The sequence below is a fragment of the Alternaria novae-zelandiae genome, assembly GCF_023758075.1.
Source record: "Alternaria novae-zelandiae strain BMP 2774 chromosome Unknown scaffold_2, whole genome shotgun sequence".
In the NCBI taxonomy this organism is placed as follows: domain Eukaryota; kingdom Fungi; phylum Ascomycota; class Dothideomycetes; order Pleosporales; family Pleosporaceae; genus Alternaria; species Alternaria novae-zelandiae.
In genome coordinates this window covers 2,186,481-2,208,636 of record NW_026056962.1, presented here as the reverse complement: position 1 = coordinate 2,208,636, position 22,156 = coordinate 2,186,481, and the positions used below count along the sequence as shown (strand labels likewise).

The window sequence follows — 22,156 nt, the reverse complement described above, 5'->3', positions numbered from 1 at the left end:
CTTCGTTGGCATAAATATTATAGAACTCATGTTATGCGATTCGGATAGTTGTTCATAATGATTCCGCTTCACAGTATCGAGATCTTCTTCCACGGACGAGCCGGAGCCAGAGCTAGAGCTTCACCGGCCATGTAGCCGTTCATGTAAGCTTCACCAACAACCGCGAACATGTCCTTTCTCGGTCGAAGTATGATCGGGAAATTGCAGCCAGAGATGATGAAGACCACATCACGGGACCGAGCCTCTACTGGGCCAATCCCAATATATCCCTGCTTCGTCACGAAAAGCCGCCGTTGTCGCATGATGTTTCTCATCGTCGGCGCTCTCATATCGTACTCTATGTTACCCCCACCAGTAAGTGTCGTCATTACGATCGAACTATGCCGTTCAGTGGCGAGGTTTGCTCTTTCCGCTGACACTATCTGTCGTGCCTCGGTAGACACAAACTTCGATTTGAGGATGAAGTCGAAGGCCTGTTTGATGAATTCACCGTCGCGCATGGCAGCGATATCTACGTCCCATACCTCAGCAATACTGTCCAACTGTATGCCTAGTACCGTCATCACATGTAAATCCTGGCTGAAGGAACAATATGGCTTCGAGTTGCCGGCTGCTCGATAGCCATGCCCTTGGAGAACAACCATATCAGTAGACCCCGAATAGCACAGGGTCATCAAGAGATGGCGATTGACAAGTAGAACCGGCTTCTTTGCGTACGCCTCGCGGCGCCAGTCTGGCACCCATGACGGTAAGCCATCCTTACCATGAACGCCGCTGGCCGCCAGTAGGATGTCAAGCCGACCTTCTTTTGCTACGATGTGATGCGCAGTCTCTCGATACACCTGATCCACCGACTTGCGGTAATCAGGCGCCACAGAGACACCTTCAACGTCGCCCACTAATCCCAACACAACGAATACTTTGTCCCTTGGATCTGTGGATGCGCGATCCCAAGTATTCCAAAGCAGCGACGACAGCGAACTTCCATTCACTCTTGCTTTCGAAAGATTTATCGCCAGTGTATAACGTCGTCGCAATGTATCCCACTGCGACTTTCTTTTCATGCCTTCCAGAGCATCTCCAATATCGTCCCATGCTTCGGAATAATCCATGGCCATTTGAAAGGTTTTCCATTCAATTATGGAAGTGCCACATTGCAGTATTGCATCCGAAGCACACCAAATCTCCTGTACAATCCAGGTTCGCTCCCACCAAGGGCGAGCAAGTAGCTCATCGAGGGCCTCCCAATAGGCCTCCCATTCATTCTTGAAATACTCGTCGTAGGGATTGCCGTCCATGTTGTACAGTACGGGAATGCCTGTCACGGCGAAATCGTCCTTTGTAGGTTCCGCAGTTTCCACAGCCACCATGTACTCATCGTATTCGTCGTACCGGCGATCAATCAATTCTTGCAAGCGTGGGTCTGATTCTGGCAGGTCAGGTATTGGCGGGTCTGGTACTGGCGGGTCAGATACTGGCGGGTCAGGTATTGGCGGGTCGGGTTTTGGCTCCTTAGCCTGATGAACTCGCCGCGTCAGCGATGCATATACTCGTACAAGGCGACTCTTCAGTCTCTCCCAATAGGTTGGGCTGTTAGCTGGTTCAGATACCTTTTCATCCAATCTGGACCAATCTCTCGTATACCATTTGCGATGTTTCCTAGCTGTAGCCAACATCTCCAAAAATTCCATGGCCTGTTCGCTCGACTCGGTGGCAGGTCCAATCCACACAACTACACGCGTCGCATTCTTGTAAATCTTCCTCATGATAGCGACTTGACTATTGCGCTCAGCGATGTCTTTCTGGTTGATGCAAATAGCGTCTATCCAGATCTTGCGCTCTTGTGATGCATGGCGAAGATGCTCGAGTGCGACATAGAGGGTAGCAGTGACAAATAACGAAGAGTCGTTAATCGTGATGGACCGGTCCGGGCCGTCTGTCCCCCAAGCATACGACAGGCACTCATACTTGGGATGCGAGTTGATGTCGGCATGCTCGATACCGAGTTTGATTACCGATCCCCGCTCTTCAGGAAGTATGGTAATGAGGCGAATATGATCGGTCGCAGCCAGGCTCTTGTATTGATAGGACGGGCAGTCCATGACTATACCACGGCGTTACCAGATGGAAAGATTCGCGACTTTCGTTGTGGCAGAAGCTTTCTCGATACTGCCAAGCTCAGTCAAGAGACCGACAAGGAGGCTTCAATTGAACGCACGACTAGAGAACCTGGCAGTTCATTCACTTAGCTGTGCTAACAAGGCAGTGCATCGAAGCTTTTTGCGTACCCGTTCAGGGTAACTTGTGCAACGCGCACTCGATGCAAAAGATGACGAGGCTGAGGGGCTCTTGGTGTTGTGGAAATGCTGTTGTCGTCTGAGCTATGCCCAATCGAGCTAGGGTGCGGGGAGATTTAGGGACAGCTGTCAAGGCCAAATTGCTCTCCACATCGAAACATCGAAACATCAAGGTCAGGAACCGAGGCTAGAAGCAGCTCCAGAACACCGAGCGCGTCAACGGCGATGTTGTGGTGGCATCATACCTATCGTGAAGCTCTCGATAGCGCGTCGCGATATGAACTTTAATCGCAGACGTGATCCTTTCGCGCGCGTCGAAAGTCGCGTCGTCTGACGACGACACAGCGCACAAACCTCCTGAGGCACCTCCACTCCGCCGCCATCTTAGCCGTAGTTCTGCCAACGGAGAATTCGCGTCCACGAGCTCTGTCGCAGGTTAATCAGAATCGGCACGCGCTAACCTCTCGGCTTCATCAAATCGACGGAGAAACTGACGCCATGTGTGCCATTTTGAGGGTGCACAAGCACGCATGGACAAAATCTGGGGTATGATGAAGCTGGGCGTTTTACATCAAAAGGGCGTCCCGCCTCTGAACCTGTCGCTTGTGCGTTATTGACAAGACCTCGATATCTCATCACGATGCTGTCAAATATGATGACGCGATTGGCTCTGCCATTGGCCATTCTCTCATTCTGTAGGGCTCTCACAAGTATGGGATGCATGCACACGTGACTAACGATATGCAGTCCTATCCTTCGTCAATGGTCTTCCCACCGATGCGCTCGTCGCACGCCAGTCGAAGAACCTCCGCATCCTGCCGCTAGGCGACTCCATTACCTGGGGTTACATCAACGGCGGCGGTTCAAATGGCTACCGTGAGCGGCTGCTGGCCGATCTGAAGTCTGGTGGCTACACCGTTGACTTCGTCGGCACGCAACAGTCCGGAACCATGGCGGACAAGGACAACCAAGGTTTCCCTGGCTACACCATCTCCCAGATCCGTGGTGTTGCCGCCGGTGGTCTTGCATTGAAGCCCAACGTCGTTCTGCTCCATGCCGGTACCAACGACTTGAACAGAGGAAACCCTTCCTCAGAGCCAGATGCTGATGCGCCGAGACGACTTGGACTCTTGCTCGATGACGTTCTGAAGGCCGTCCCCAACGCGGTCGTCATCGTGGCCAAGATCATCCCATCAAAGCAATCTGGACTTAACGCAAACATCAAGACCTTCAACAACGCACTGCCTGCTATCGTCGCCGCCAGGGTCAGCAAGGGATCGAAGGTTTCCATTGTTGATATGAACGTCCTCAGCACGAGCAGCGAGTTGAGCGATAACCTGCACCCGTAAGTATCGACGCGTTCATCTGGAGACCGCTCCGCTGACTGATCTTATAGGAATGTCGCTGGATACGCGCGCATGGGTGACATCTGGAACGCGGGCATCAAGGCTGTTGCCGGTTCTATCCCTGCACCTGCTTAGTCGTCCCCAACTATGGACTTGCGGGGCTAGGATGCCAACACATAGTAGTGTGGTAGAATAGGACACGAGAATCAATTCAACTCTCATGCCATGACTCCGATCTTTCCGATAACGCCACTTCCATCCCCATATTCTTGACTAGATCCCCACGAGGATATGTCGATCCCCATCCCCCGGTACCATACGTCGTCCAAAGAAAGTGGTCAGGTTGGTGAAGTAATCTCAAGCCTTTAGCCGAATGCGGGATCAGCATATTAGTTCCGCAACTGCCGACATTGCCTCGATGCCACGAGGTCGTACGCATTAGGTGAAGTTGTGGTGACCCTAATATGTATTCTCTGGTACGGATGGGGTCGGCAGTTGTATGGCGAATATGAAAGTTGAGAGGGATGGCAAACACTTGCGTGTGGGCCGCATTGGGCAGGTATGGAAGCTTCGGAGAACATTTCTTGGAGTACTTTATCCTCCAGTGCGTCTTCTCTGCATCGTTCTGTACTTCTTCATCGTCTGCACATCCTTCTGTGAAGAGACATTGCGAATTGTCATGCTGTTCCCTACTCTCCTCCTCGCCGCCGTCGCGCAGGCTGCGCCCCAGTTCGGTGGCTCTCAAGGCTTCACAATGTTGCGTTTTGGGTGCGCTCAGAATGTCATCGACCGAATCGATCCTCTTGTCAACCCAGGCCAGGCTCCTTCGCCGCACATGCACCAGGTAGTTGGAGGAAATGCGTTCAACGTCACGATGCAGTCGACGGATATCGCCAAGCTTGCGACATGCACTACTTGCGGGTACTCGGAGGATGTAAGTTCAGGTATTGAACACCAAACGACCAAGCTGACGGTCTGGGTGACAGCTTTCCAACTACTGGACCGCGAATGTCTACTTCAAGGCCCGCAATGGAACATACAAGCGCGTACCTCAAATCCCTAACAGGGATCTATTCAACGACAAGTACACTGGAAAGACCACTGGAGGCTTTGTCGTCTACTACGTCTCTGGCGGCAAGGGCCAAGTCACCGCTTTCAAGCCCGTAAGCCATGTACCTCTCCATGCAAATCCATCCTCTGACACAGCATACAGGGCTTCCGTATGCTCACCGGTGATGCCACCAACCGCGTCTCAAAGGGTATGAAGACTCAGACTTGCTTCCGATGCTACAACGCGCCCAACTTCGGTGGCGACAATGCCGCGCCTTGCCAGGATGCCAAGTGAGCATGCACGTCTCGTTGTACTCATGACCATGCTGACGCTCCAAGACTTGATACCGAAGGCTTCCCTACGACACCTTGCCCGGGTGGTATCCGTAGCAACGTGCTCTACCCGACGTAAGTAGTCCATCACGCACAACCTCGTGCGCCACTGACCCGTTGACAGATGCTGGGACGGAAAGAACCTCGACTCGCCCGATCACAAATCGCACGTCGCATACCCCACCAATGGACCGGCTTTGTTCTCTGGTACTGGGACTGGTGGCAACTGCCCATCGACTCATCCCGTGAAAATTCCACAGGTCATGCTCGAGGTCAGTCAAGAAACATCCACCATCGTCCATTGTGGCCAAGCTAACAGAATTATAGATCGTCTGGGACACCAGCAAGTTTAATAATAAAGCCGAGTGGCCTGCCGATGGCTCGCAGCCATTCGTACTCTCGACTGGTGACAACACTGGGTATGGACAGCACGGAGACTATGTCTTCGGCTGGAAGGACGACTCGCTGCAGAAGGCCATGGATGATGCCAAGGGCTGCATGGGTGCCAACTGCGGTAGCTTGAAGACGCAGCAGCCTGCTGATGGGAACAAGTGCCTTGTACCCAACCGTGTAAAGGAGGAACGCGATGGCTGGTTGACGGCGCTTCCGGGTATGGAGGGTATGCCAATGTTGTAGTGAACTTTGCGCTATAATCTAGCTCAAGCAATCAAATCTGGTATCTCCAAGTATAATTGATACAATCTGAATGACCTAAAGTGTGGTATCCTCAATGTTTCGGATGAGCTGAGTAGTAGCGAGCAGCAAGCTTTGCTGCAAATGCCGGGCTTTTTTGATGGCATATACTCTCCATTCACGTAAAGTGAAACACCTCCTTACACTCCGGACAAGAGAACTCGGGTGTAGCGCCTTCTGTAAACATGTATGATGTCGTAGAAGCTGAAGGCCTTGATGCAGAATCACGCGACAACATCTTCCCGATGATGTCACGTAACAGATACATGTTGTTGGAGCTGTATTTGGGCAGTGGTAGCGGCAAACCACGCGGATAAGACTTCACAAGCTCGTGAAACGGTCGACCGTAATACTGGTCATACGAGTCATCCTTTGCCAGCGCTAGAGCGATCTCGACGAAAACACACCCGAGAGAAAATATGTCTGATTTAGAATTTCTCTTTTCTCCCTTCGCCACTTCGGGTGCGCAATACCTCCTGGTGAAGCCTTGTGGATCGCCACTAGTTGTGCTTTGGCCGAGATCCGTATAATCGTACGACAGACCAAAGTCGGTGTACAAGATTCTCCCTTGATGAATCAGTATATTCTGCGGCTTGATGTCTTTGTGTCGGATAGTGTGTTGGTGGATGAAAGCCAAGGCAGACGCCAAACAGCCAAAAGCGTTCCACATGATATGACGCTGACGTTTGCGCTCGGCGTTGGATAGGTTTTCAAATTTCGAATCTCTTTGATCCCGGTAATTTCGCAGAAAGTTCGCCAGATCTCCACCGTCCGCAACCGGCTCGAGAATGATAGCAAGTTCCCTCCCTTTGATGTAAGTGGCGTGCACTTTGGCGATGTGACGATGGGAGGATAAACGTTGCATAATGTGGACTTCATTGAGAAGCCTTCGCTTGGCATCTTCCATGTTGCGAGAATAGACGTTCGTAATAACCTTCCGTGCGAAAACCGATCCTGTCTTATTATGGCGGACCATCTCAACACTTGCGCTGCCACCATGACCGAGCATTCGTACGTGTTCATATACCAAAAGATGGTCGTCATGGTTCGCATCTTCAGGCTGCCGTGACGGAGCGTCCGCGGGTGAGATCTGTACGAAAGTCGACACACCTCCGGCAGTGTTGCGCGCTTGGTGCATGGCCCTCTTTTGGCCTTTGTGAAACTCTCGGCGAACGACGTCCTTAATGTCTAGAGGTGGAGCTTGATCGCTGCCATTGGTAGCCATCTCTGAGTGTAACGGATATAGGTGAAACCGTCCCAAGAACTACGGGCAGTTAGAGGAAGAGCGCGAATAGGAGCTGTGAGCGGAACTGATTCAGAGATAAGGCTAAATCTGCTTTCGCATCAGGTCAGCTCATCAGTGCACCCATGCACGAGTGATTGGTCGGCGCATGGAGGACCAGCCTGCTTCGCCACCTGCAGCCTGACGTGCTTCGAGGTGAGTACAGGACATATTGTGCAGCGTGTTGGGAAGAAGAAAATTAGTAATAGAAGTGATGGAGAATGAGTCTCATCTTTTCGGCGATGGGGACGAGCGAGCAGAGCGTGTAGGGGTTGCCGCGCGCAACGTGAAGACGCGACGAACTCGCGTGCATGTGTTCCGAAGTGCCAAGACTCTAACCTGATCCATTCTAGCACAAACACGCCTCGAGCCATGCGGCTCCCAGGTGCTGGAACATTGCGACATAAGCAAGTAGCATTTCAATTTTATCTTCCAGTCTTGGAACTTCTACTAGGAAATTGCGAGTGGGAATTACTTAATAACAAGTAGTACAATTGGGGTCGACGTAATGCGGGTGTTCGAAGGGAACATCTGGTTAACATCCATATCTACCGAAAACTCAAAGTAACGCTCAACCAAAAAACATCGCTCTAAGGGGTATCGACGACAAATTCTATGCAAACAACAAAGTCCTCGAAATTTTCATACTCTCCACACCTGCCACCACTCCGTCTCTTCTACCTTCTAAAGCTCCACCCCCTCTTCCTCGCCCCAATATCCGTCTGCGACCTCTCCAGCGTCGGCATAGCCGTCGTCGCAGGATCACTCTCACGGGGTCTCGTCAGCGTCCTCGCGCGACTCCACGCCCTGCCCCTCATGCTCTCACCGCCATCAGCCAGTTCCCTTTCGCGCTGTCTCCTCTGCTGTTCCTCGGCACTTTGCTGTTTCCATCCACCTTCGGTCCTATCCTCTTGCTTTTCCGGCCACAAAATCTGATGAATGACAACAGCGCGCACGTTCATGAAGATGACGAAGAACCACATCATGACGAGGGCGATGGTCATTGCGCAGCCGATTAGGGCAATGGCCCTGTTGTCGTTGAGGGCGCGAGCAATGGCGAAGGTGGATGTCGTGAGGGCCGTGTTGGGGAAGATGAAGGAGTACCATGTCATTGCGAAATCCATCTTGCCTCTTCTGGCGCACGACCAATGCGCACCGACGCTGACGAAGAAGAACCATAGTGCGAGACCCCAGAGCCATAGTCCCATGTAGTTGGCGCATATCATGCCGACTTTGCCTGCGAGCTCGCCGTTGCCTTCGCCCATAAAATCGCTAGGTACGGTCTTTGGAAGCTCTTGGCCCATCATGATCACGCCGGCGATGGTGAAGCCAGATGGACCGACAGAGATGAACATACCCGGGCGGAGAGATTCCTTAGGAAGCTTCTGCGTCATGAGACGGTAGATGAAGGCAGCGTAGATCATGAGCGACACCAAGAAGCCTATGCCTTGGATGACATACCCAGTCAGGATGATGGTAAGAGAGATGGTAGGGTCTTCAACCTTGGGCGCGAGGTTACCAGCATGAGGTCCGATGATGAGCAGAGGGTATGCTGGGAAGATCCAAATGGGTGTCATCTGAGAAATGGTGAAAGTCGTGGTGGACCACCTGTGATTGTTAGCATACTTGTCAGCATACGATGTTAGAGAGGAACAAACATGAGCAGGTAGATGCCAATGGAGAAGCAAACAGCAAGACCGCAGTCCATCCAGAACAACACAATCATGCACTGCTCCAGCCACTCTCCCACGCCAGCCATGTCAACGCCAAACTGACTGATGTTGATCAGGATGATGCCAAAGCTGACAATAGCGGCAGGGATGAACAGCGACTCGGTTGGATGTAGAAAGGAAGCCTTGAACGTTCGCGGGTAGAAGTAGAACCGGCAAGAAATCATTGCGACGTTGAACAGGAACAGAACGATGTTGAGGATGAAGAAGATGCACCCAAGCGCGTAGATGCCGTGGAAGCGGAACGGGACAGTGTACAGGACGTTGGCGATACCTCCAGTAGCCATGGTAAGACAGAACCAGGTCCAGGTGAAATGCCGTATCCGCTCCTTGAAGCTCAGCTTCGTCCTCTTCTCCGGCACATCTGAATTTTGAACGCTGCGCTTTGTACTTCTGCTGACGACAGCAGCCAATGCCGTCGGGTTCTCGCGTATGGATTCGTCAGTCTTCTCCGTAGAGTTCGTGTCGACCCTTTCGTTCTCGTCGCCATGGTACTCTATCTCTTCCTCTTCGCGCTGAATCTGCTTCTGCACGTCGTTGGAAAGGCCTTCGGGCTCATCGCGACTCAGGGGCGTTGCCAATGTGAGGCTGGGATCATCGAAGGGATTCTGGTTCGTCGGATCCGGATGCGGCGTCGCGACATTCGGGTGCGAGCGCCATTGCAGTCGCTCCTCTGCACTCGACACCGAGGCGGTGGACGAACTGGACGCTGGTCTGTGGACGACGCTGGAAAAAGGCGGGAAGCTGTCGTTAGTAGGCAAGCGGCCTATCGCGAGGTTCTGCGTGTTGCGGTTCATGATGCCAAGGTCGAGCCGCAGCGGTACATGCGGGGCGAGCGAATTGGCAGCTGGAGTCGGAAATTGTGGTTCAGCAATGACCGAATGATGTCACACCCCTTTTCTCTTTCGCAGCACGTGTCGAAATCTTTGGCTCGACGCTAAACACAAGAAAAAGACTGCACAAAAACCCTCAAGACGAACTTCTGGATTCTGAAACAAAAAAGTCCGGCGATAAGAAACCCTATGTACCTGCACGCGCCTCCCATAAGAGCACCGCTACAACAGTTTTTGACCAGCCCCCCACCCCGTCGATCTGCCGCACTTCCAGTCGCGACAAACCAGAGGCCAGCAAAGTTGCGTCGACATGGCCATAGCGGCCACACCATCTCGGCTATCTAGCCGGTGCCCTTGGAAGACGCGTTGTTAGCGGCAATGCGGAACATAACCCAAGAGCAAACCCAAGCGTTTCAGAACTGTCCATCTGCAGGTTGCCGTCACCATCATTTGTGTGGCTGTGTTCTACACTCGTTCCTTCCGCGTCACTGGCGGGAATAGTTTTGTCTCCATGATAAGGATTCGACGTGCCAGTGGGTTCTCGGACGTTCTGACGTTTCGGCTGGCCAGGGGCCGACCCGGCCGAGAACTACTGCCCAACACCAAATTTCAAACCATCAAGTGGCCCAACATAAGCACTTCTACAGATTCAGCTCTGACGGTCTTTGGTGTTTTGCCGGGCATTACTCCGCGATACGACAAGCAGACTCACTAGCAAGCATTTCGAGGTCAATGACGCGCTGGACCACATAACTTGTAGCACGTCCGTTGCTTTTGAAACCATTTTTCTACACATTCTCATGTAGATCTCACGGTTATTACGGCTGAAGATCCCCTCACGATTCGTCTACCACGTCACGTGCGCTCCTTGAAGCTGGCAAGAACGGCATCTTCGATTGCGACTACATTGCGGAGACCGTTAGCCTAGGAGTACAAGTCTGTCCTTAGTTCGGATCGGTACGCGTGACGTATGGAGACATGTATCCGGATGTACATATTCTGGTCCTTCGATTCAAGCTTGTAAACAGGTCCTCGTTCTGTAACAGCTCGCAGCCACGATGCAATGTCGAATTCGCTGTAGCAATTTGACCTCAAAACCAATACCATACTTAAAAATATACATCACCAGCATGGAACGTGGTGACACAACAGGAAGCTAAGCACGGAAACCTACTCCACTTTTACCCGTCAAAGAGGGTACCGTCTTTACAATGCCGAGAAATCTGCGTTATATACTTCACGGACAAGAATCGGCATATAACATAACAACTCCAGAATTCAGTCTAGACCACTGAATCCGTACAGCTGGTAACATAGTGATAGTGCATCTTGTGCCGTTGTTCCGCCTGGGTACTGGCAAGCACGGCAGGAAAGAGGACGAAACCGTTCCAACAATGGTACACATGTAGATGATCTAGATTCCACTCGTCCTACGCTTTCCCCGGCACATGTTCCCGCAGCTTCTTCATATCCACAAATCATGTTTGCATCGCGGGCGGCGAGCGTCTTGTCGAGCCTCGACAGTACTAGGCCCAGTCTTTTCGGATCCTTCCATGCGTGTCTCCACGCAGGACAACGTCATGAAAGACCCTTTATGCATTGTGCAGTTCATGCAGATATCAGCGGTACTGACGGGCTAACTAGTCAGACCCTGTGGCGCGTACTGCATCTTGGACGGTAAGCACGGCAGGGCAAGACACCAAAGGTAGCATTCTACCCGCTTACCTTTTTCTGACATCTGAACGAAGTGTGTCACATGTAGCATACGGAGATCAAGACCCATCGTGGAAAAGCAGCAATTCATCATTATCCGCACAAGTTACACATCCCTCAACACCAAAAGCACCACTGCAATGCCGCTGGTCCTGGAGAGATATCGAGAGAAGGAAAAAGGAATCCTCTCTAATCATACACGAAACATCGCCCATGACAGCCCGTAACTCCACGCCCAAAACCATGCCATGCCAACGCTAATGCTACCAATGAACAAACACCCAATGAGACACCCATTCCACACTCTTCGGTGAATAGCCTACCAAAAACTACACCACCCAATATAATGCTGACAAAGATTTTCCAAATTCGTCGCCTCCTTAATCAACCGATCAACCTGCATCTCCGTCCTCAACTCCTCGCCCTTCCCGAAATCCTTACCGGTCAACTTCTCCTTAACACGGCTGAGAACCTGCAAGGCGCGTGCATTCTGCACTTCCTTGGCGTCGACGTCGTTGTTCTGGGGAGGAGCAATAGAGGAGCGGTGGCGGGGGCGACCGACGATGCTGGGCATTTGGTGGGGGTCGTTGGGGTTGGGGTTCGCGGGGTCGGCGACCATGATGGATTGGCGGCGTTCGGAGGGGTAGTTGGGTTCGGGGGAGGTGTCGCGGTGGTTGAGGCGCCAGGTTAGGAGGGGGTCGTGGATGAACTGTTTCAATCATTAGTCAAACAGTCGTGTGAGGGTGGGGAATAGAAAGGACTTACAGCTTCAAGCACAGCCATGACACTCTCCTTGTTGCTCCTCAACACGCGCATGACGTGCTCGCAAGTCGTCCGGTAGCTACCCTCGATATTACTAACTTCCATGGCATACGTCAACATGCGCGTGAGACGGAACGGTACGCGTTCTGGGTACTTCTCCCGGTGCATGGCTACTTCGAAACAGTCGCCGAAATCAATGTGAATGATGTTGCCGGTGACGCGGTCCAGCATCAAGTTACTAGGGTGGCGATCGCCGAGACCCAGAATGTAACCGACCATGGACATGACGGCGAGAGAACGCGTGTAGTTTGTGCGGCGATCAAGCCAGGCTTCTGAGGATTTAGATTTGAGCCACAAGACGCGGTAGAGATCCTGGCCTGTTGTGTTGTCGAGCGCGTAGCCAAAGACTTCAACCTTTTGCATGAGCGTGAGGCAGTCGTAATCAGGCGCCATCTGCAGCATGATGCGGTGCTCAATGTTGAGGAGAATCTTTCTACTATCGCGATACTCACGGATGAGCACATGTAGAGTGTCGCTGTTAGGGACCCAACCAAGCAGACCGGATTGCGTACTAAGCGGGACCGCGGCGTAGCGTTGGATATTAAGGTGTCGCTTACGAGACTCCACGTCGTTGGAGAGCAGGGTGTTGCAGAGACCGAAGAGTTGCATGACACGCTCGTCTTGACGAATGTCTTCATGGCCCTTGAGAACATGGGTGTGTGCTTTCCCGTCGCTTCCGCGCATTTCCAGCTTCCTGGGTCGCTGCTTGGACTGGATGACGGATGCAACAGGGTCGAACGAGATGATGCGAATAACCGGCTTACCAACCTGGTACGTTCCAGGAACAGCAAGTTCAAGGTCATGTGCGTCCTTGAGTTTTGGTGAGACATACTGCAACTCAAGCGTCATCAAGGACGGCAATTGACGAGCGATCTTGCGGAACACCTGGTAGTAGAGATCCCATGCCTGGTTGAGGTCGCCTATTTCACCGGATGTCCTGAATGTATTACACCAGTCCCGGGCTTCTTGGAGTTCGCGACCGAATGATTGGATGAACGAGATCTCACGTAGAGTCTCAGGTCCCTTGTCGAGCATCGCATGGAGTGGGGCGAGAGTAGCAAACATGCCGTCGATGTTGTGATCGCCAAAGTAGAGCCTACTGGCTTCCTCAAGACCCTCGTGCCATTGCTCATGCCAGAGCACAGCGATACGGATAAGTTCGTGACTCACGAGATCGGCTTGCTCGACTAGCTTTGGCGAGTGCTCGCGCATAGCCTCCATGAGCTCCTTAGCGGATCGCTGACGTCTTGATACATCTGACTTCATCGAAACAGTCAATGGGAAGACCAAAGCCTGAGGATGTGCCTTGCCGACTTCGATGAGCAGCTGATGAATCGACTGCCTGACTACAGCGTTGGGCTGGTTGATCCTAGCAAGCAATTGCGGAATGACCTCGAGCCATGTGTCGATAGGTACAGACTTTGTACCCTCAGTGATGGTGCGGTTAACACCCTCACGTCCTCCGTAGCTAAACCACAGGGTAAGCAACCTGAGCGTGTCTTGCAACGAACTAGTTGAAGACAGTGCGATTGACTTGAAGAAGCCCTGGATAGCCGGGATGACGTGATCGTGGATGATGTTATTAGGCACTTCAGTAGCCTCTCGGTCAGACTTGGAGGTGATGGAGTTGATGACTTCGAAGTTGGCGAGAGCCCAAGCGTGCCAGGCCTTGTACCAGTCCTTGTTGTAGCGTGTGGCAGCGGCGTAAGCGGCTAGTATCTCGTGAACGAATTCGTGCTCCCACTCGCCGTCTTGGAGCTCTTGCTGCCAGTCACCTTGCTTGAGGTAGCACTTGGCGAGTAGGCGATGGCTCTCGGCTAGTTCAGTGGGTGAGGCACCTATGGACGATCCGTTTAGCATGCTTGAACCATTCATACCATTAACTCCACTGTGTCCGTTGGTGGCAGCAAAGGGGTTTATGTTCGTGAACATGTGCTGACCATTGGACATACCGTTCATTCCGTTCTGCCCCATCATGGGATTGGTCGCAGCCCGAGTCCGCATCGCGAGATCCTCAGACAGTCGTCCGGTGAAGTCCTTCATACTATCAAGAGCTTCCTGCTTGAAGTTCTGATCGGCCCACATGTACTTGTAGGTCGTGTATGCGACTGGATGCGAGATCTCGTGCGCGTTGTTGCGGACGAACTCAACCACAGTGCTGTCGCCAGTGCTCTCGATGTCGAGCAACTTCTGTAGCGCCTTGTTCGCGAGGTTCATCCTGTTGCTCTTGCGGCAAAGGTTGGTGTACTTGATCCACATGTCTGTACCCTCCTTTGGTGAGATGACGAGCTGTCGGACCTTGATCATACGCTGCCAGACTTCTGGGTTCGGTTGCAGTCCTCTAAGCCGCTTCATCCAGGTCTTGCGCATGCTGCGCTGCTTTTCAAGATTGCCCTCGTTCTGCTTGTACTGCATGATCTCCTCGAGTTCTGCCAGCATCTGCACACGGATCATAGGCAAGTAGGCGCGCTGGTAAGACTCTCCTAGGAGCGAGCTCAACTCAGTGTCGAGACCCTTTCTAGCCTTGGCGATTTCGTCGACGGCAATCTCGAAGCGGTTGTTGTGGATGTTGAGAATGGAGGCGAAGAAAGCGCGGTCGGGCGACTGTTCCTTCATGACACCAAGGTAGTTGTCCATGTCCGCAAACTTGCCCAGACCCCAGGCGGCCGTTGCAGCGAGCGGTGCTATCGCCTTACGATACTCCTGCGTCGCGTTGGCCCACTTCTCCTTTGACAAGCTGGAAAGCAGATCCCACTCTCCTAGAGCGTGCAAACAGCGCATCTTGCCCATGGTGACATCGAAAGAGTCGGGTTCTTCGAGCTCGCGCCTCTGGTACGCAGCAAGCGCTTCGTCCCATTTCTGCAACTTCTCGAACCAAGTCTCTTTCAACTCTACGTCGGCATAGTTCTGCGCCTTTCGCAAGATACCAAAGGCCGCATCGGTCTGCTGCAGCTGGTTGTTGATACTGATAAGGGCTTCCACAGCGCTGGAATTCTGTTCCGCGTTGAACTCGAGCTCCTTGTAGTGCAATGCCTTGGCGAAAGCGTGACACTTTCCAGCATACATACCCAGTATCCGCACGTCGATGGGTAGGGCCTTGTCGTCGTGCTCCATGAACTCTGCCAAGTTGAGTAGAACTTGTAGAATCTCAGGCGGGATGTTGGGCGATGTGAGTGCTGTCTCTATAGACCGAACAAGCTCTTCTTGGTACTGATCGTAAAGCTCAGTCCAGCATGAGACGAACGCCGAGTTGAAAAGAGTACGTGCGATCGGATTGTACACACTGCCAAGTGGTGTGCAGGCGCGTAGTGCTTGTTGTGGCGACTCCCTGAGGAGCTCAACACTGAACCTTCGCATCCATTCGATCCAGTCTTCCTTGGTGGTCTTGTTAGAAGCCTCCCAGGCCTGCTTGAGATGCTGCTGGTTGACCGCCAACTTCTTAGTGAGGATCTCCGCAGGGTTCAAGTCTTCGTCGTCTTCGCCGTATCGCTCATCTGGACTGAGATCCTGAGGCAATGGCTCGCCTTTCTGCAGCTTTGATACGATGCGTCCGTAGTTCTCATGCGGCACCTTGTGCGCAATGAGAATCTTGTTGACCGTCGGTACAAAGTGGATGTAATCTGGGCCAAGCTGGAAGATGAGTGCGCAGAGCGTCTCGAGCGCAGTCTGCTTGAGGGTTGGCTCGCTGCCGGACAACACTCGGCACAGGGGATGCACAATACGTGCGGCGAATTCCGACACGTTGACTTGCTTCGACAACCGTCCTAGTGTTTCGATAGCATGTCGCCTGATCTGGATGGGTTGACCCGGCTTGTCGAACATTGTGACCATGACCGGGATGATGAGATGCATGTACTCTTCTGCACTGGAGCCGAAGATGAGGAATGCGTGCAGTACCCGCTCTGAGGGCAACCGCTTGCCGGTCTGGTCGGAATCAAGAACGCTCAGCATGAGAGGTAGAACATCAGCTAGATAGACTTTGAACTCGCCCTCCAACGAGCGGGCAATAGCCTCAATCAAGGAGAGAATAGTGGCTTGTAGCTGCGGACTGCTACTCCAATACTCCTTGATTGTCGCAAGGATGCTGGGCAGATATGGTCGGATATGTTGGCGAACAATTCGAACAAGCTGGCTAAGCTGATTGAAGTAGCCTTCCGAGCGTCCAGCCGGCGTTGATCGGATAACGTGAAGGAAGCCAGGTACGACTTGGCTGAGGAAAGGAACACATTTCAATCCCATGGTCGCGTAGATGTTCATGACAGCTTCGACGATGGCAGTGTGGTACTGCACAAGAGACGGATCCTTAAGTAGTCCCATGAGCGTGCTGATGACAATTGTAGGGTAGTACTCCTCATTCGAGGGTGTTGTGCCCTGCATGATGAGCGAGACATCAGTGATAGCCTGCGCTTCCAGGATGAGGTGCTTGTCCGGCGACTGTTCCATGATCTTCTGATACTCGTCCGGATCCAGGGCTCCAAGGGTACCCATGAGCCTAACAGTCTCCCTTCTGAGTTCACCTTCTGGTTCCGTCTTGACGATGCTCATCAGAATGTTCATTAGTTCTGGATATTCCCGGTACGGTTCTATGACATAGCCGGCATTTGTCGCCAGCTGTCCGAGAGCTTTCAGAGCCGAGAATCGCTTAGCATCCGACGTCTGATCTTGCATAAAGTCTAGGATGACGGGCATGAGATCTTTGATGTACTTGACCATACCCTCGCCGCCGACTGTGGCGAGGTCGCCAATAGCCTTGAGCGTTGTTGAAGCAACCTCGGGGTTTGAGTCTTTGCACTTGGGCAGCAGAACCTCAACAATAGGATCTATCAGCGGTTTGATGAGGCTGTCCGCGGCGCCGACTAGACTACTAATCAACTTGGCGCTCTCTTCCTTGCTGCGAGGGCTGTTGGCGTAGTTGACCTCAGTCAGCAGCTGAAGTAGTACCTTGCGCAAGGAAGGAAAGACGTAGGCAGGATTGACGGCCGTCAGGCGACCAATGATGGACATGGCAGCCTCTCGGATAGCAAAGACCTCGTCGTTGAGAGCGAGGAACAGAGTGCGGACGTTGTCTGCCTTTCCAAGATGACGGTCGAAACGTGCATCCAGTGCCATGAGGACATCCCACCGAATGTCGGGTTCAACGTCACCTACGCCGACAGTTAAGAGCTTCTCGATGATGTCGCCTACCACCTTTGTCGCATGAGTACTAGTCTGGTGTACAATAGGGTCCTTGACGAAAAGCTGACAACAGGTCAAGGCGGCGCGCTTCCGAATCTCAGCGTTATCGGCTTCGACGTATCGGATGGCAACATCGCGGACGAACTCGTTCAGCACATGGCCTGTGAAGTCGAAACTACCGAGTGTGTGTAGTGCCAGTGCGATCTCTGCCTCCCGCTGGGGGATAATCGAAGGGTCTTTGTGGTCGCGTGTCCATATTTGTGGAGGTTGTGAGATTTGGAAGGGACTGCCGAGGGGGAGGAAGTGTCGTCCAGCAAGGATCTGGCTGAGAAGATCTAAGAGCTTTTCTTGGATCATAGGGCGTGACGGTGGTACGTAATGCGCCATGTCTACAAGAGCTTGGAAGAGTGCATCGCTCAAACCGCAGGAGAAGATGGGATCCAGTAACCGCTCAACAGACTTGGTGAGTGCCTGACCGACCGCTGCCGCAACCATACTGAGACACTGGAAGATTGGCGCTTCGTTGATGGCGGCCTTGTTACGAGCCTTCGCGATCAGACCCTCCTGTATGAAGCCCAGAATGCCCTCGAGGTATGGTGAGATGGCGACTCCGACCGCGTTGGCGATCTGTCCAATGGCGACGAATGCCTTGTCCCTGTCGCGGTCCTTCCTAATGAGACCTTGGAGATGTAGCATGCACTGATGTAGGTACTTGGTCGCAAACTCGGTTGGCGAGTAACCAGCGAGAATGGGTATGATGAGTACCACTTCCCTCCGTACCAGGGCGTCGCGGTGCTCCCGGTACTTCAGTACATGCTCAACCGTCTCCTTGTACTTCTGGTCGTTCATGAACATGGCGCTCTTGTCGAGGAGCTCCTTCATGGTGAGGAGGGAACCGTGAATCGCTTCGTTCGTGTTGATGGTGAAGCCGCGTAGGATCTCGTCATAGACCTTTCCGAACCATAGCTGGCGCATCTGCGAGTCGCGCGGGGATATGATCTCGAAACAGGCGCTGATGGCTTCGGCGGCGGACTCCCGGATGAGGACCTTTGGATCTCGTAGGGCGACCCAGATGACCTCGAAGATCTGCGCAATCCATTGGTACATGAGCGTAGGCGAGTTCTTCGCCAGTTCCCGCAGGATGAGGACAGCGGCGAAGCGTCTATTCTCCAGGCGCTCCAGCTGCAGCCACTCCAATGCGCCCTTGACCTCTGCTTCGACCAGCTCCGCCGTGAGTGTACCGCCGGGCTTCGCGAGTCGTCCGAGGGCCTTGGCCGCGACCACCATGGCTGTGATATCCTGACCCCGCATTACCGCCCGAAGGTATGAGGCGAACCGCGTCGTCTTCTGGCCCGCATCGTCGCCGCGGAAGTCGATCAGGGCGTTGAGCGCGTGGATGCCGCCGATGCGTTCGTTCGAGTCGGTGCCGGTGACGATGAGGCCCGAGATCTTGGTGTAGACTTCATTGTTGAATGTGGTGAAGACGTTGGGCGCGAGTTCTGCACAACGTCAGTTTCCCGTAGCTTGGGCGGGGTTCTTCGCGTTGTCTCTCACCTCGATGCGCCGATTCGACCTGCTGTCGCAGCGCGGTTGCTGCTCGCTGTCGCGTCTCGTCATTTCTTGGTTTGTCAGCCGCCTCTCGCAATCGTTGTACTTCGTGGAGCTCACTTTGACCGTAGGTCGTGGACTATGCGGTCCAGGTTGGCCGAAAGGGGACCCTGCTGCGACATCTTGACTGCTTCAACGGAAGCCTTTCGCAGCAAGAGTTTGCGGTCTCACTCCATCCATGAAAAGGAGCGAAAAGAGTGTTGTAGAGGGGCGCGTGGGGAGAATTGGTGTTGCCAAAGTTACTGGACGCTGCAGCCGTATGTCACGAACGCGGACTAGCGCATTGACCTCACGCGAGCCTCGGGAGCTAACCCAAAGCGCACACCGGGGATCCGCAACACCAGCCCGTGATTAGCAACGCGGTGAGGATAACGGGTGAGTGTGGCCAGGCCTACCGCACGAGCAAAGGTAAAAGACTGGATCAATCACCCACATGTCATCTATTCCACTTATCGTCGTAAAGGAAAAGTACCGGTGTCAGTGTTGTGCACACCATAGTCCAATGACAACCCAGTATTAGAGACACTTCCCGCTCAACATGATACACATCCATTCACCGCGCAGTATCACACTGAAAGAGTTCCATAACGTCAGGTAGTAGAAATTAGGTATCACACACTACGAAGCACACACATAGGCCGCCATCCATGGCCATTGTGCAGTCGTCCCCTCACCGCGACTTGTCTTAGCCAGCCAATACGCCCTCTGCAACATGGCCAATGACTCCACCGATCTGTCCGAAGAATATAGACTTCAGAATAGTCTCGCCCTCACCCACAGCCCACATACCCGCATCGCTCAGCTTCTCCTTCCATTGGCTCTTCTCTTCGTGGCTGAGCTCTTCCCACTTTCTCGCAGAGGCGTGCTTCTTCAAGACATCCTCGTCTCCAGCGTGGACCTCTGTACTGAGTGTGCCGTCAGATTCAGGGTCGTGATGTATTACTAGCGCCTTTTGTTGACCTGAAGGCTCGGATGGCTTGGTGTCGGAGAGAACGTGAGGGAGGTGGAGATGTAGTAGATCTGCGATCCGATGTGATGTCTTGACCACCGATGAGTCCGCATTGTTGAGGATAGCGTTGTGGCGTTTCTCACGCAGTGTTTCTCCAAACGTCTTGTGCTGGCTTGCTGCATTCTGCAGACTGGCGGGAAGTATGCCTTTGGTAAGGTTGCCCTCCGGATCTATGAGTGACTGAATCAGGAGAGCGGCCACTGCGACGACCATGGCGATAACGAGATAGGTTGCTGCTGTGAACATGTTTCTCGAACGCGCCGTCTGGAGAACATAGCGCGACCCGATGTCCTGTAATTGGAATGTTTCGACACTGATCGTGTTTCCCAAAGACGTGCTCGCCAAACGCAGATATTGGGGTGGCGCTTGACGACCAGCTGGTACTTCGGGCTTGTAGAATGGCGAGAAGACAGTCTTTGTCATTTGCACTTCGTGAACCTGCTTTTGTTAGCACGTGTCGGGCTCCTCTGGTGTCTTTACGCTTACATTATCATAGCTGTTGAATGCGTGAAACGAGCTCAGAGAATCTCTGGCAGGTCCATGGTAATCCATCGTATACACCGTCAAGGATATGTCAATCGCTGCGATCGCGATCGCAATTTGATAAGCGCCATCCTTGTCTGCATCGAGCAAGCTGACGTCCATATCTGTAGCCGCCTTGACGTGCTTGGGCATTGCTTTCCGTAGGACAACGCTTGCCTGGCCTTCTTCGTAGAGATGAACAAGGAGCAACTCCACGCCGCTTCTGCTAGGCTTGTTCTTTAATAGTAGCAGATGTTTCGGCGAAAGCCACCGTACACATCGCAGCTTACTCCTCGCACCCTTCTCGACGTGTGGAATGGTGTAGAGCTTCCTGTGCTCGTTCTTTCCCTTGCTCTTCCTTGAATCAAAATCCCAGTTGACAGTCTGCACGAAGACTTCCGAATCGGTGACGTAAGCTAGCTGATATTTCCCCTCTTCTTGTGTCCAAAAGTCCATGTCGTTAGCTTCCTGGCCATTATGTAAACTGATTCGCCCTATGACGTCCTGATCCGTAGGTCTCGTAGATGTAGCGGCAAAGATGACGACCTCGTTATCGTCTCCAAGACTTGATGCGATCGCTCCGATGCGTCTGCTGGGTGTATTCGAGGTCGATCGTTGAGGTTTTGAGAGTTTCACGATACGTTGGTAGGCTTCCTTCTTTGCGGAACTCGATTGCGGTGCGGTGAAGAGCCTTATCTTGCTGAGGTACTCAACGTTTCCGTCTCTTTTCTCAGCACCATTCGGATACTTCAGCTCGAATGCCCTCAGATGTTCATTGTTGCCCTTTAGCCGGTCATCCTCACTGCTATTGTTTCCAGCGAACAAAATAAGGCCATCTTTCGTAGACAGGTTGTCCAAACACGTTATCGAGTCGTCCTTGCTCGCTTCGATTTCCGCGAAGGGTTGTACGGTCGGCGCTCGTGAGGTGAAGTCGAAGGCTGTGATTTGGTTTTTGACACCGGATCGTCCAGCCTGATATGAGAAGTGGTCAGCAGGCGTGTCAATCGCGTTTTGATACAGGGTCAGTACTCACACCCCCACCACCTGTATTCGAGTCAGTCTAGTTGGCGATGTCGGCATGAGGGTGACTTACCTCCTACAACGAGGACCCCAGGCCTGTTACTCGCAAACGTCGCAGCGAATATCGGATACCCTGTCCTCGCCTTGCTGACAGTCGGACGCGACATATCCAGTTTCTTGCGCGCGCAATCGTGTGCCGCACTAAACCACGCTTCCCAACCAGGCGTAGTCGCGGGAAAGGCAAAGGGTTGGTCGGAGAGATATTCGCGAGATCCAAGAGTCGCGTAGGGATGAGGAATTGTTTCGAGGTAGTACTAGGTGTTGTGCGAGTGAGGCTGCCGGCGCGATGCTTGTTACCACGTTTCGGGTTGCGATAATCAAACAAGCGTCATAGGCGTAGTTCGTGGCTTATCGATAGGGCGCGCGCCGCGACTTTCCCTCGCGATCGACAGGGCGACAGCAACTCGCCAATCTAACGTATAGATCGTCTCGTGATGACCCGATTGCAACGACTTCGAGTGTATTTTTTGTCTGCGCGCTCGTCTCGTGATGATCCAATCGCGATGACTTTGAAAGGTACTTTAGGTGACTTCGAGTGTTACTTCGAGTAATCGTGTATGAGCTTCAGATGAAGAAGAGGAAGATAATAAATGAAAGAGTATCACCGAAAGAGCGACATTTTGTACTCGACCATCCCCAAGGCAGCAGCATCTCCGCCCAGAG

The 22,156-nt window shown here is 52.9% G+C and overlaps 6 protein-coding genes across 6 annotated transcripts; 2 read left to right on the top strand and 4 right to left on the bottom strand.

The window, feature by feature from the left end:
* Nucleotides 1-68: 68 nt before the first annotated feature.
* On the bottom strand, nt 69-1,966 carry J4E88_001769 (uncharacterized protein; the record flags this gene model as incomplete). Its single annotated transcript, XM_049395438.1, has 3 exons — nt 69-1,517; nt 1,611-1,936; nt 1,963-1,966. The coding sequence occupies 3 exons, from the start codon at nt 1,964-1,966 to the stop codon at nt 69-71; spliced, it is 1,779 nt and encodes a 592-aa protein (XP_049259302.1).
* A 971-nt stretch (nt 1,967-2,937) lies between these two features.
* Nucleotides 2,938-3,778, top strand: J4E88_001768 (uncharacterized protein; the record flags this gene model as incomplete). The annotated part of the gene is made up of 3 exons (XM_049395437.1): nt 2,938-2,992; nt 3,045-3,642; nt 3,694-3,778. The coding sequence occupies 3 exons, from the start codon at nt 2,938-2,940 to the stop codon at nt 3,776-3,778; spliced, it is 738 nt and encodes a 245-aa protein (XP_049259301.1).
* A 544-nt stretch (nt 3,779-4,322) lies between these two features.
* Nucleotides 4,323-5,662, top strand: J4E88_001767 (uncharacterized protein; the record flags this gene model as incomplete). The annotated part of the gene is made up of 6 exons (XM_049395436.1): nt 4,323-4,577; nt 4,630-4,806; nt 4,857-4,984; nt 5,033-5,101; nt 5,151-5,298; nt 5,354-5,662. The coding sequence occupies 6 exons, from the start codon at nt 4,323-4,325 to the stop codon at nt 5,660-5,662; spliced, it is 1,086 nt and encodes a 361-aa protein (XP_049259300.1).
* A 2,016-nt stretch (nt 5,663-7,678) lies between these two features.
* J4E88_001766 (uncharacterized protein) lies at nt 7,679-9,528 on the bottom strand (the record flags this gene model as incomplete). Its single annotated transcript, XM_049395435.1, has 2 exons — nt 7,679-8,609; nt 8,660-9,528. 2 exons carry the CDS (start codon nt 9,526-9,528, stop codon nt 7,679-7,681), a joined length of 1,800 nt encoding a protein of 599 aa, XP_049259299.1.
* A 2,068-nt stretch (nt 9,529-11,596) lies between these two features.
* Nucleotides 11,597-19,004, bottom strand: J4E88_001765 (uncharacterized protein; the record flags this gene model as incomplete). The annotated part of the gene is made up of 4 exons (XM_049395434.1): nt 11,597-11,986; nt 12,043-18,773; nt 18,829-18,893; nt 18,943-19,004. 4 exons carry the CDS (start codon nt 19,002-19,004, stop codon nt 11,597-11,599), a joined length of 7,248 nt encoding a protein of 2,415 aa, XP_049259298.1.
* Nucleotides 19,005-19,567: 563 nt separating this feature from the next.
* Nucleotides 19,568-21,600, bottom strand: J4E88_001764 (uncharacterized protein; the record flags this gene model as incomplete). The annotated part of the gene is made up of 4 exons (XM_049395433.1): nt 19,568-20,329; nt 20,378-21,385; nt 21,447-21,457; nt 21,507-21,600. The coding sequence occupies 4 exons, from the start codon at nt 21,598-21,600 to the stop codon at nt 19,568-19,570; spliced, it is 1,875 nt and encodes a 624-aa protein (XP_049259297.1).
* Between the last annotated feature and the right edge of the window lie 556 nt (nt 21,601-22,156).